Genomic DNA, 14865 nt, shown 5'->3' with positions numbered 1-14865 from the left:
TACAGTAAAGAGTGCCAGGTGCTCTTTACCCAGCAGCCATCAGAGTCAGCTCTGAGGAGGGCTGACGTTGCCACAGAAATTACAGAAGCTTCTGTGGTAAAAGAAGATGAATGATTAGAGGGCTGGAGGGCAACAAATTTTAAGACTTGAGGTAAATAATTTCTTTTTGGGTAGAAGAAAGTTTTGTTTTGGGGGGATATTTCTTGTTTTTTCTTTTTGTTCTAGGGGTTTGGATTTTGATTTTACTAGATTTTTCCTTATCCTCCATGAGTCAGTAAATAAGGAAGAAAGGTTATTTTTTTTTTTATCACTTCAAGCACTCTTGAAGGCACAATCAAATGGCAATGATGACATGAATCCTGTCCTCATCTTATCTAATAGCCTTTCTAAATATTCTTTTTTTTTTTCCATAGAAGGAATACTACATTTGTATAAATTTTGTTTTGCCATTTTGTAATAGAATTTCTTGCAGTGTATAACATTTTATCCCTGAAAGAAAAGACTTCCTAGATGTTATGTTTATTAAGAGACATTGTATAATGTAAGAACTAAAAAGTTAATAAGCTGTCTGTTTGTAAATGTCACAGGCTGCAAAACGAGAACTTGAAAGGCAACGACAACTTGAATGGGAACGGAATCGAAGACAAGAACTACTCAATCAAAGAAACAAAGAACAAGAAGACATAGTTGTACTGAAAGCAAAGAAAAAGACTCTGGAATTTGAATTAGAAGCTCTAGTGAGTGAAGTTTGATTATGCTTTGGGAATACAGTTGACCCTGCGCAGTCAGAACTCTGTAACTCCTGACTCCCCTAACACATAACTACTAGTAGCCTACTGTTGACTGGAAGTCTTACTGATCACACAAATAGTTGATTAACACATATTTCATATGTTATATTTATCATATACTGCATTCTTTTAATAAAGTAAGCTAGAGAAAAGAAAATGTTGAGAAAATCATAAAGAGGAGAAAATGCATTTACAGTACTGTACTGTTATTTAAAAACATTTTTTTAACTTCATTTATTTTGAGAGAGACAGCGCAGTGAGGGAAGGACAGAGAGAGCGGGAGATAGAGAATCCCATGCAGGCTCTGCACTGTCAACTCGGAGCCCGATGTGGGCCTCAAACTCATGAAACCATGAGATCATGACCTGAGCCCAAACCAAGAGTAGGACGCTTAACCGACTGAGCCACCCAGGCACCCCAGTACTGTACTGTTATTTATCGAAAAAAATCCGTGTGTATGTGGACCCCTGGAGTTCACCCTCGTGTTGTTCAAGGGTCAGCTGTACAGTAACACTGAACCATTAAAAATGGTAATAATAATAATTTTTCATGTGTTAAAGAATGATAAAAAGCATCAACTAGAAGGAAAACTTCAAGATATCAGATGTCGATTGACCACCCAAAGGCAAGAAATTGAGAGTACGAACAAATCCAGAGAGTTGAGGATTGCAGAAATCACCCATCTACAGCAACAGTTACAGGTGAGAAAACACATCCCTTAACAGCTTTTTGGCTTTCCCTGCTTTTCCTCTGATTCATTTCACTCATTTATTCCTACAAGCACCCAGCCTCCATGAGGTACTGGGCTCTGGGAAGCAAATACGAAGTTGACAAAGCCCTAGTCTGAAAAGGAGGCTGTCAAGGAAACAAACTCAACATGCTTGCTGAGCATTGCTGCGTGCCAGGCCAGACGCTCTCAGAGGCGCTGAGGGTCCAGCAGTGAGCGGACATGAGAGCCCCCCTTCACGGAGCTTACCTTCTATCTGCAGGGCAGGACACTGACAAAAGAAGTCAAGTGTGTACTCTTAGAGTATGAGAGTGAGTAGGAAACAGAGTCCTGGAGAGAAGGAGGGCAGTTATTTATTATTTTTTTTGTAAGATTTTATTTTTGGGGTACCTGGATTGGCTTAGTTGGTTTGAGTGTCTGACTCTTGATTTTGGCTCAGGTCATGATCCCAAGGTTGTGGGATCAAGCCCTCATCAGGCTCTTTACTAAGCATGGAACCTGCTTAAGATTCTCTTTCTCTCTCTCCCTCTCTCCTTCCCCCCTCCACCCCTCTCCCCCACTCACACTCTCTCAATAAAAATACAATAATACAATACAACAAAAATTATTTTATTTTATTTTATTTTATTTTATTTTATTTCAAGTAATCGCTACACCCGAGGTGGGGCTTGAACTCAAAACCCCAGGATCAAGAGTCGTACATTCCACCGACTGAGCCAGCCAGGCACCTGCAAGGGCAGTTTTTTAAATGAGGTGGTCAGGACAGGCTTCCCTGTAAGGGTCCATTTGAGCAAAGACTTGAAAGAGAGAAGCGGTTAAGCTGTGTGGCTTTCTGGCAGAACGAGCTGTAGGTACGGAGACAGCAGTGTGAGAGCTGTGAGGCTATAGCCCGTGTTTGGGATGTGCTTACAGCAAGGAGGCCGCTGTGGTTGGAGCAGGCAGGGACTGGATCACCTGGGACATGTAGTTCACTCATGAGACTTTGACTTTACCGTGATCATCACAATAAGGGAGTGCGGCTCAGTATTTTAACGGGAGTATGAGAGAGAATTATACTGAATAGTTGGGGACATAATGGAATGCTATCAACAGTTCTGCTTCCGTTTATTAGGTATCCAGAGTTGACCACCAAGTTGCATAATATCACCTGGTTTGGTTTCACTTGTTGAACTGGGGGCAGGGGATGTCAAATTCATGTAGATGCTGTTCTGCTTGTGATCATGAAAGATGATCATTTTTGAGGTTTGTGACTTTCCTCAGCCTGATGATTTGAGATTTATCCATACTTGTGAGCAGACTAGTAGGTTGTTCGTTTTCATCCCTAAGTAGCATTTCCTGTTGATTGACATTTGGGTTCTTTCCAGTTTGGAACTTTTATGCATAAAACTGCAATGGGTATTTATTTGCAAGTCTTGATGTGGACATATGTTTTATTTCTCTTATTTGTGTATCAGCTTTTAGGAATGGAATTACCATGTCATATAAATATAGGCTAACCCTACGGGAGACCATCAGAGTGTTTCCAGGGTGGTTGTACCATTTTACTTTCTACATTTTACACTTTACATGTGTGAGTGCTTCAGTAGTGTCTCATCCTGGCCAACACTCGCTTTGTCATTATTTGTAATGAATATTTCTGATGGATGTGTCACAGTATCTCATGTGGCTTTAATTTGCATATCCCTGAAAGCTAGTGGTGTTGGGCCTCACTTCATACGTGTATTGGTATGTATCTTCTTGTGTGTGTCTTTTGTGAACAGATCTTTTGCCCATTTTTTGTTGGGTTATTTACCTTACTGTGGAACTGTAAAGAGTTCTTTATATATTTTTGTATCAAGTCCTTTGTCAGATATCTTTACCTTCCCTGTAGCTTCCATTTTTGTAATGGTGTTTTTTGAGAAGTTTTAAGTTGTCGGGAAGTTCAGTTTATTAATTTTTTCTTTTATGGTTTACGTTTTTTTGTGTTCTAAGAAATCTTTGGCCATCCCAAGGTTGCAGACATTTTCTCTTAACGTTTTCTTCCAGGATTTTTACAGTTTTCTCTTTTATGTTTAAATCTGTAATCCATTTCACATTGATTTTTATGAAAGTGTAAAGTAAGGGGTGAGGTTCATCTTTTTTTTTTCCGTACCAATACCCAGTTGTTGTAGCAACATTTATAGAAGACACTGTCCTTTTCCCTTATTGAATTACCTTGGTTGTTGAAAATCAATTAATGTGAAATCTTCAGTAGTATTCTTTTTTCAAATTATTTTGGCTATTTTGCATCCTTTACATTTCCACGTAAGTGTTAGAATTTGATTGTCAGTTTTTACAAAAGATACTTAGAGTTTGATTGGTGTTTCATTGAATTTATAGATCAATTTGGGAAGAATTGACATCTTAACAATATTGAGTCTTATGCTAGATTTCTCGATTTTATTCAGGTTATATTATAGTTTTCAATGTATACGTTTTGTGTATATTTCACAAAGTTTATCCCTGTTTTGTGGTTTTTTGACTCTATTGTATATTGCATATTTTTACTTCAGTTTCCAATTGATGCCAGTATATAGAGACAGAATTTTTATGTGTCAACCTTATATCTACAATATTGCTTAACTCATTTTCGGCTTCCTTAGAGTTCCTATGTATAAAATATATGGTCTGTGAATAGAGACAGCTTTATTGCTTCCTTTCTAACCTATGTACTTTTTATTTCTTCATCTTAAATGCACTGATCACAGCCTCTAGTACTATGTTAAATAGAAGTGGTGAGAGTCTCCATCTTAAGGGGAAAGCATTCAGTTTCTGACTATTAAGTATGATGTTAACTATAGGTGTTTTTGTTAGATTCCCTTTATCAAGTTGAGGGACTTCCTTCCTGTTCCTTTTTTGCTGAGAGTTTTAGTCATGAATGGGTGTTGAATTCGCTCATAACTTTTTTTTTCTGCATCTACTGAGATGTTCACATGTTTTTTCTCCTTTATTTTGTTCATATGGTGATTTATGTTGATTAAAATTTGAATGTTAAACCAAGCTTCTATTCCTGAGATAAAACCATATTTGGTCATGGTGTATTGTCATTTAAAAAAATATTTAACTTGATTCAATTTGCTATTACTATCTTTCACTTAAGTTCATGAAAGATATTGGTTTATAGTTTTCTTGTAATATCCTTACCTAGTTTTGTTATCAGGGTAATAAATGAGAAAATAGTTGGGGAGTATTCTTTCCTCTATTTTCTAAAAAAGTTTGTGTTGAAATGGTGTCTTTTCTTTAAGTTTTTCATTCATCAGTGAAATAAATCATCTGGGCCTGGAGTCTTTTTCTTTCTTTCTTTCTTTCTTTTTTTTTTTTTTTTTTTTTTTTGACTTTTATTTTAGAAAGAGAGAGCTGGGGAGGGGGCAGAGGGAGAGAGAGAATCTCAGGCAGGCTCCACACTCAGCAAAGAGCCCAACTTGGGACTCTATCCCAGGACCCTGGGATCATGACCTGAGCCAAAATCATGAGTTGAACACTCAACTGACTGAGCCACCCAGGCGCCCCTTGTGGTAGGACTTTTAATTGCAAAATGTATTTAATAAATATAGGGGTATTTACATTTTCTGTTTCATCTTGAGTCTAATGATTTGTATCAGTGATTTTTTTCGTTTCATCCAAGTTGTCAAATTCATTTGTATAAAGTTGTTTTATAATATTTTCTTATTCTTTGCAAGTCTGTAGTATCTATAGTGATGTCACTTCTGTCGTTCCTGATCATGGGAATTTGTATCTTCTCTACCCCTTCCGATTTTTCCTTTTTCCCTTTCTTTCCTTTCTCATCCTCCTCTTCTCCATCAATCTAACTAGAAGTTTATTGGTTTCATTGATTTTTTTTGAAATAAGCTTTTGGTTGTGTTGATTTTTCTTTATGGTTTATCTGTTTTCTGTTTCATTTACTTATACTCTTTATTATTTCCTTCCACCTACTTATTTTGGCTATAATTTCCTTTTTTTCTAGCTTCATAAAAAGGAAGCTTAGATTACTGAACTTGAACCTTTTTTCATTTTTGATATAAACATTTTAAGGTATAAATTTCCTTCTAAGCATTATCATAGCCATATTTCACAAATTTTTAATGTGTTTTCATATTCATTCAATTCAAAATCCTTTTTATTTCCTTGGTAATTTCTTCTTTATTTAGGATTATGCTGTTTAGTTTCCAGATATTTGGATTGTTTCCCATATATTGTACTGATTTCTGATTTATTTATATTATAAACTGTGAGCATAGTATGTATAATTTCAATTCTTTTTAATCTTTTTGAGTTTACTGTGACTTATTTTATGACTCAGCATATGATCTATGTTGGTGATTATTTTATGTGCAGTTGTAAAGAATGTGCACTCTGTTGTAGTTGGGTGGAGTGTCCCATAAACGTCAATCAGAGCAAATTGATTCATGGTGTTTTTTGTGTTTTCTCTGTCCTTACTGATTTTGTGACGTCTTCCAGCTGTTGCAAGAAGGGTGTTGAAAGCTCTAGCATTGTAAATTTTTCCATTTTCTTCCCAGTTCTGTCAGTTATTTTTTCATGTACTATGAAGTCCTAATCGATTGGAGATATTAGGATATGACATACAATGTAAATAGTATCAGATGTCCACTGCTAGAAGTTGTTTGAACATATTAAAAAATGCATGTACCTTTTAAAAGTATATACTTCTATATGGTAACTTTTTTTTTATATATGTCTTTCATTAACTGTGAGAAGTTTCATAAAATATTCTTTTGGAAAATTTAGGAGGGAAGGCCATGTGTTTATTATCTCACCGAATGCTCTGTGACCAAACACATTTTTATTATTGAAGTTTGACACTTAGTATGTTCACTTATTGATAATAAAATACAAATCAGGGTTCCTGAAAAAGTAGTGAAGTGGAAAATAACACATGGTTTGAAGTAGGCCTTGTATATCACAGGTTATGAGATGTTGGTTCCCTTTCCTTACTGGAAATTAGCAAATATTTGCTATGTAGCTGAGTCAGGTGGCCCTTCATATTAGTTTGACTTATTTCAGAAACTTAGGTTGGCATTTAAAAGTGATGTTGATATAAGTAAAATAGTCTCTGATCCGAGCTAGGCTTTATCTTGATGCATCATTGTTTATCTTGGTTCAGGAAAGAAACTTTGGGATTGGGTAAAGTAAAGGGCCTTTCCTCAGTTGAGGGAGGAGAATAGGAGAAACTCAGTTGGCTGGCCCTTTCTGGGGAAACAGTCTGAATTGTATATTCTTTTTTGTCCAGATTTGGGGAAAGGGATATGGATTATTCATATGAGAAGATGCTTCCAGATCCTCTCTGTTGAGCTAAATCTCTCTACTATTCAGACTTGGAGCACACAGAAATTTATTGTATATAAGCCAGTCTGTATCTAAGGATGGTTGTTCCAAAAAGACTGCTCCTTAGCCTGTGATGAAGATTTTCAATTAAGGCATTTTTATTTTTTGATACCAAAATTCAATGCAAAGAGATTTTATTTTCAAGTTTTCATTTAAATTCCAGTTAGTTAACATATAGTGTAATGTTAGTTTCAGATGTAGAATTTAGTCATTCATCACTTACAACACCCAGTGCTCAAGGTAAAAATGAACATCAACTATTTGTTATTCTGTGCTGGAAAGGCTGTCATTTACTGAAATGTGTAGAAACGACATAGGATAATTTCAGTTGAAAAGCAACTCCAGTGCTTAATGGGTCATCCACAAAAACTCAAATGGCCTTTGAGTGGGGTTAGCTTTTTTCTTATATCAGTTAAAAAATAGTTGGTTCAGGACTTTCGTGTACCTGTTTAAAATTGTAGGTCCATCCTCAGTGGTTGGAAAACATATATGGCAGCCAAGATTCTGTTGTTAGGAATGTCATTTTGATGTGTGTTTCCATCTTCAGGTGTATGGTAAACCTCACTTCAGCCCTGTGAAATATACAAGTTCAGAATAGAGTCGTTCCTGTTCAAACCACTGAGTCAGTTTACAAACAAGGTCCCTGTATTTACATTTGATCCCAGTGCAAGGGAGAGATCATTCCTTTCAGTTTTCTCTGCTGAGTTGTACTTAGAGTACTTTTTTTCAAGCTTATAAATAGACAGTAAGTCAACAAAAATTTAAGAAATGTCAAGAGAGCCATAACTGTCTTAGCTTTATTTTAGTGAAAAGCATTTGGCAAATAGTTAATTGCTTGGCAAGAAAGCAGGCGCTGCCCTGACTGATTAGATGCAGTTTCAACATAAAGGATTTGGGGATGAGATTAGATGAATCTTTGAGAGATGAGAAAACAGAGTTCTGTCTGCTTGGCCAGAACATAGGTTTCGTAGGTTTCCTTGTCATTTCATTGTTGTTTTCCTCCTTCTCTCCTAGGAGGCTCAGCAAATGCTTGGAAGACTTATTCCAGAGAAACAGATACTCAATGACCAATTAAAACAAGTTCAACAAAACAGTTTACACAGTAGGTGTTTTCTTTTTCAAATTGGCCTTTATCCTTTCCTAATGGTAAGAATTTCCTCCAGTGTAATGAGACCATTTAAAACGCGTTTTCCTCACTGCCAGTTTGCTTTTCTTACCTTGCCATGTTTTTCTAAAATAGGAGATTCACTTCTGACACTCAAAAGAGCGTTAGAAGCAAAAGAAGTGGCTCGTCAGCAGCTCCGAGACCAACTGGATGAAGTTGAGAAAGAAACCAGGTCAAAACTACAGGAGATTGATATTTTCAATAATCAGCTGAAGGTAACTATCCATTGTGTTCCTACATCTACGTCCTACCCTTTAATTTTCCTAACTGGCCAGATGATTAGTTGATATTTAATCCCAGGTAGAAAAATTTATTATGCTGGTTTGTCCGCCTTCCTGAAAGCCTTCATACTTACCCTGCAATCTGAATTGGACTTGTCTCTTTAACATATAAAGATGAATTTGGTGTTTGTAAATGAAAGCTGAGGGAGGGGCCCCCACATGACACCTGTCTTCAACCTGAATTACATTTTTATACATCTCCGTCCTTTTGTCTGTTGCTCACTACATCAAGTCGGAGTCCAGAAGCTAGGCTCCAAAAGAGTCTGTCTTTTGTTCTTTGAAGACGACTAGAAAGGGATTGTTTTCCCTTTGAAAACTACGAATTGTTCTGCCACTTCTTACCTTCAAGATTGTCCTTAAATGGGAGTCTTTATTTTGTTACCTCACATTTTAAAGTGTTATTATTTGATGGAGTAATGGCTTTTGCCCCTGTGGCAGAAGTGGTAGTGGTTCTGTCACGTTTACATCATAGAATTTAGGAAAATGCCAAAGCGCTTAAGGAATGTAAAAGTGGTTATGACAGCCTACTTGTGATTGGTGCCTTTGATTTAACTTCAGTTTTATCATCTTAAGACTGTTAACTTTTACAAGAAAACCAGAGTGCAAAGCAGTTAATTTCCTACCAACAATGAGCATATACTGTAGATTTAAGTAAATACTGGAATTTTTAGTCAATTATGTTCTCATAATAAATGGACCATACTTTCCATTTTCATTTCCCATCTCAAAATCCTTTATACTTAATTCTGATTTTGCTTTTGGCACTAGGAAAAAGTAAAACTCCTTTATTATTAAAAAGAGGGAAAAAAACCAGGAAGACTATTTAAGATTTTAGTTGGCCTTTGGAATGAGATTCTAAGCCATATTGTTCAGACATCTGAGTCTGAGGTATTTGCGTCTCCCCCTCACCCCTGCCTCCCCAGAGTAATAGGTAATGAACTTTTCTCAACCAACTGAGTGTTTTTCTTTGCTTTGATTCTTACACAGAATATGTACTTGTGTGTGGGGGTCTATATGTATGTTCCGTACTTGTACGTATATAAGTACTGGGAGTAGAGCTGTAAGTTCTCCCTCTCTAGAATAAGCCCAATAAAAATGCTCACATTAACTCTCACTGTAACTTGTCACTATTTCAAGCAAAAAGAATATGATTACAGTGCTTTTTAATAGTCTCTTAGAATATAAACTGTTAAATATTCAGGTATCTTCTGAACCCCAGGCAGTAGTCCAGATTTCTGCCTTGATCTTAGGATTCCTTTCTCTAGAAATTGGACTCCCAAAACAAAGTTCATGTATTAGAGGATGACCCTGCAGTGGATGATTTTTTCCCAAATGCCGAGTCTATTTATGGATCATTTTGGCCGTTGAATTGCTGTTGCCATCACTGAGTCCCTGTTACTGTGTTTGATTGATGCTGCCTTTACTGTTAGAGTTGCTGATACAAAGTCTAACTTTAGCCCTTTATCCCATTTTATTCCTTTTCCCAAATATACTCATTTTTAAAATAAGAACATTTCTTTCTGTCTTCATTTTTATTTTGGTTTTCCATTATTAACTTTAGTGTAGAGAGTAAAAAAATTACAGGCCAGTATAGCTTTACTGTTTTATTTAACAACTGATTTGGAGAACTCGACAAATATGTTTTATTGCCTTACGGTTATTATTTCTAGTATTCCTCTCATGCCTGGTGAAACCACAACAGAAACAGTTAAATCAAACAATCAAAAGATTTATAATTTGATTGAGACAACTCCAGAGGCAGATTTAAGACTTCATCTCTTGAGTATCTCCTGCCTACTTTTCTTTGTTGTAGTCACATTGGAAAATATGAAGCATTTTTTCCCTGACTTTAGAGCATGTATTCTTTAGTAACTATAACTCTTGTATGATGAGATGGACCAGGAGAGCCAGCATTCGGACCCCTGGGGTTTCCTCAGTGCCTCTCTTAATACAGTGGTGCCTTTACAGCATTCACACTAATGATGCAAAAATTACTTTGGTCTTGCTGGGAGTGAAACCTTGGCGATTGTCCAGTCATTTCACACACCTTATCTAGTTGGTGTGAACTCGCTATATCCGAAACCTCCTCCCCCCAAAAGGAAACCAGCTGGAAAGTGTAGAAGAGAAATGAGGACTTAGCAGTTTTATTTCATATTCATGTAGATTGTTCCCCTAGGAGAAGAGTGTAATTCACTCATTATCAGCTAGTATAGTGACACTGGAGAGGTCCCTCACAGCATGCAGCATTTTAAAATTAGGAGACAGAACATTAAACCTGTATTCAATGGCTGGCTCCATGAATGAGGATTCTATTTAACAAAAACCAATTTCCATATTTCTTTGGTAAACAACTACTTGTAATAAGTCATCTGCTCCTTTTGGTGCACACTCAAAGTTCTGTCTAGTCCCATAGTTACAAGGTCAAGTAGGGAATCATAGCACCCTGCTTTAGCCCAGATTCTGGGTTAAAGACAGTGATCGGGACGTCTTAAATGTATTTAGGTTCTTGAATGTAGAAGAGTTTAGAGAGTAAGTATGTTTTATCATTTTCTCCTTTTTTTGTTTTTTGTTTTTAAACATACAGTCTGACTTTGTCCTTTCTACCAGGTGGCTAGTTCAGATGCATTCTTCTTTTAAGAGTCTCTCCTTTCTCTTTACCTCAGGAAGAATTACACTCCTGCTTCCTCATCCAAGACCTGTTAACTAGTGATGGAAATTCTCAAGTCATTCATTAAAGAGGAAAAGAATTACTTTTGCAGTCAGGTTAACAGGTGTATGTTTCATATAGGTAGCAACGTATTGAGAATATAAAGCATATTTACAATTACAGTCGTGTTTTAAACAGCTCCAGATTCAGGGATATGAAGCATTTCCCTCTGGAAGTCTCCAGAGTCTTCTTACCTGGTCTCATAGAAATTGAGGGCTCATTCTTTCCTTTCAGGAAGTGTTATTTTTCCATATATTTTAATAGACATTTACCTAATAGAGGTGATATTTATGTGTTCCAAAAATAATCCCAGGGCATAACTGTCTTTCTTTTTCTAATTTATCACCCCAAACCAAGAATTACTTGAAAAAAGAAGCATACGAATCTTAATATAGCAAATATACTTTGCTTTTTTAAGGCCAAAGGAAAGACCTGGGTGGGGGGTGGGTAGAAATGATGGCACACTGAGATAATGACTCTTTGTGCTAGAAATCCCGATTGGCAGCCTTTATATTTATGCTGCCTTTTATATGGAGAGTAAATTTTAGCTTTTTGATGATCAAATGAAATACTTGACCAGTGATTCAATCATGAATAGTTGATGTTGCTAGCGGGAATTAATACTTCTTCAAGTAATTTTAATTCAGTGGATCAAATTTGTTTTACCATACTTTTCTGCTTTTAAAATGTACTCCGTATGCAGCAACTATTTTCTCACGCTAAGAAATCAGTAGGCCTCTCATATTTGTGTTCTTGAAACATCAGTTTAAAATTATTATCTATGACTCTCTCTTTTTACTTCATTTTACTGGAAAGTCAAAGGTCTCAACGTATTTGGAAGAATCCAGGTGCCTCAAGGGCACATAGAGACATTCTGATCATTGTTTTTCTTATATACAACGCCTTGCCCGTAGGTATAAAATTATGGTTCTAGCAAGGGTCAAGTAACATTACGGATAGGGACTTTTCAGATAGAAGCACTTGACTTCCCCTTGCCCTTGGCATTGTTAATAGTTACTGTAACAGTTTTCCTTGGTGCCGACAGCCCGGTATTCCATATTTTCATGTCATAACTATGAGACAGGGCAGTAACATAATGTATATAGCCTTTAGCTTTCAAGGCTTCAAGTGTATGGCAAATAAGAGAATCCAACACTCAGAGAGGCTAGACGTTGTGTTTCACGCTGAGAAGTTCGAGTCCTTGTTAGTTCCCGTCTAGACACTGTATGCTGGACAAGTCCTAACGTGAGTGGCATTTACACTGGAGCATTTCCTTTTTCCCGTCAGTGGCAATGGAGGAGGCAGTGTTGCAGTGCCTGGAAGTTTTCCTGAGCTGCGTCATCCACTTAGACTCTTTTCTAAAGGTCTCTGTGCCCTACTCAGGCAATGCTCCTCCTCCTTAGACTGATCGTGAGGAACCACCTCTATCTCTGTGCTTCCGTCTCCCCCACGTAGATGAGTGCTCGGTGTCTAAGACACGGCTTACCATGAAGTGCTAAACGTTCTTTGTAAAATTAGTGATTAGTTGTTATAAATCGTGGAGGATGGGTGAATCTTTCCTCTTGACAGACTGTGTGTGTGACGGTGGAAACTCTGAACTATAAGCTGGATAAAGTAGCGTGTACTGTAGTCTTGTCTTAATGACAAGTATTTTAGATCATTGAATTTGCCGCTTGGCTGCACAACGTTGAAAGACAACACTCAATCATGATTTGGGTCTATGTGCCTGTTTCCATCATATGGGAGACAGTATTATAGTCAGTAATACTATTCTAAAAGTGGACATTTGATTTCTTAGCAAAATTGATTATTTAGGACTAATTCAGAATTCAGAATTATATTTTTTAATATACTTGGGAAATCAGGCTTCTTAAACTACTCAAGAGGCCATTAAAGGTATAAATTCTGCCCATACGACACCTGTCCTAGAAGTTGCTCCTAAGAACTGAATTGATGTGGAAATGAGAATGCCACTTATAGTAAATAAGGTTTTTGGCTTAACTGAGGCTTTTATGCTCTTGGTTTCAGACACTTGCTTTCATGGCAGGCTCATTCATTATGAAGGCGGTGAAAGGCAAAATGTTTAGCAGCCAGGGGAAAAAAGACAAGAGCTGGAGAACGAACTGCAGAACAGAATGAAAAGTCAGGAAAAAAATGCACATGAAGGGAAACAATGAAGGAAAGAAAAAGATCCAGAAAGAGGAAATACAGAGACAGCAAGAGAAATGAATATAAATTCAAATAAAATAACAACATTGCCTTCTCATATTAGTAGAACAATGTTTGGCTGTTTCATAGTTTACTACCTTACCTTATTCAAGATTAAATATTATTTTTACCTGTATGATCCTTTTGAAAAGACCTGTTCTGCACAGAAGTAATAAAACTCTCTCTCATCTAATGTACTTGTGTTTCTGGCAACTTTATGTAGAGTCCTTGAATATGGAAAAATGATTAGAACATTCCAAAGACTCAAAATAATGAACAGGTATTGTATATACCAGATCCTATGCCGTACCCATAGGTTTGGTTGGTTGGTTGAGGCTTTTTTATAGTGTGGGTTTTTCTTCTGCGGTTTTAAAAACATTTAACAAAAGGTGATTTGGGAAAGAGAAAAAAAGCAGAATTCAATCTTCAGGAAAAACATATCTTTTTAAAAAAATTCTCGTTTAGCCAGTCTTTGACCGTTTTATCCTTTAGAATAACATTTATTTATTTATTTGTTTGTTTGTTTGTTTTTGAGAAAGAGAGAGAGAGGCGCAAGCAGGGGAGGGGCAGAGAGAGAGTGGGGACAGAGGTTCTGAAGCAGGGAGCTGACAGCAGGGAACCCAGTGAGGGGCTCAAGATCACCACCTGAGCCGAAATAGAAGTTGGACGCTCAACCGACTGAGCTACCCAGGCGCCCCTAGAATAACATGCATTTAAAACAATGGGATATTGCTTTATTAAATTAAGCTGAGACATTTTGGGAAAACTTAGATTTTCAGGACAAAATGGAAGACGTGGGTGAAGATCCTTAATTAGCTGTAACTACAGAGAGGGCAGGATTTTCTAGCTCTTCTCCCCTCTTCTGTCCACCTGTCTCCTCACCCCTTCACACACGCGCACACACGCACACACGGCCCCTGTGCATTCCTCTTTGGCTCTCCTGTAGCACTTATGATAGGCTGACTACCAGTTGTGCCACAAGGAACCAAAATTCCTATTTGGTTGAACAGTGACCTCAGATTCAGAATAATACTTAAATGTGTCTTTAAACATTAATATAGCCCTTCTGAGAATTTAAATAACCGACTGATGTGTTTTTTAATATTCCTCCCATTTTAATGCATCAAGAGTGAATACATTTTATAATTTAGTGATGACTGGAGTAATAGTGTACTTTGATTTGGGTACAGCGTCTGTGTTTTGAAATACTTTCTTTTCTGGTTTCTCCACACAGGTACAATTTCCCCTGTCCTAACTGGGTTTGTTGATTGGCTTTCTTTTTTTTCTTTTTTTTCTTTTTCTTCCTCTTTTTCTTTTTTCTTTTTCTTTTTCTTCTTCTTTCTCTTTTTCTTTTTTTCTTTTTCTTTTCTTTTCTTTCCTTTTTTCTTTTCTTCTTGTTGATCTGCTTTCTTTAATGCCCTTCAGTTTCACAACCACGTAATTAACATAAGTTACTGTATTTTAAGACTCAGAAGGCTTTTTAAAAAATCTGATATTGTGTGCTACAATAAAGTGACATTTGTTTATATGAAAGCACTTCTACTGTTGACACTCTGTATGTTTTAGGCTGAGACAAAACAAACACCTGAAAATGTTTGATGCTGGCATCTAGATCAATTTCCTGT

General features: G+C 36.8%; 1 protein-coding gene across 7 annotated transcripts in view; it reads left to right on the top strand.

Annotated features, from left to right (window-relative positions):
* ITSN1 (intersectin 1) overlaps nucleotides 1-14865 on the top strand; it is a 220210-nt gene that overhangs the window by 113966 nt on the left and 91379 nt on the right. For all 7 annotated transcript variants that reach the window (XM_078452815.2, XM_078452814.2, XM_078452812.2 and 4 more), the window contains exons 13-16: nucleotides 588-737; nucleotides 1352-1492; nucleotides 7894-7981; nucleotides 8120-8259. In XM_078452815.2, coding sequence (XP_078308941.1) covers nucleotides 588-737; nucleotides 1352-1492; nucleotides 7894-7981; nucleotides 8120-8259 — 519 coding nt within the window. The remainder of the gene's footprint in view (nucleotides 1-587; nucleotides 738-1351; nucleotides 1493-7893; nucleotides 7982-8119; nucleotides 8260-14865) is intronic.

Source organism: Panthera onca, chromosome C2 (genome assembly GCF_046562875.1).
Source record: "Panthera onca isolate mPanOnc1 chromosome C2, mPanOnc1 haplotype 2, whole genome shotgun sequence".
Classification (NCBI taxonomy): Eukaryota; Metazoa; Chordata; class Mammalia; order Carnivora; family Felidae; genus Panthera; species Panthera onca.
Note: the sequence above shows the minus strand (reverse complement) of the source record. Positions and strands in the feature narration are given on the sequence as shown.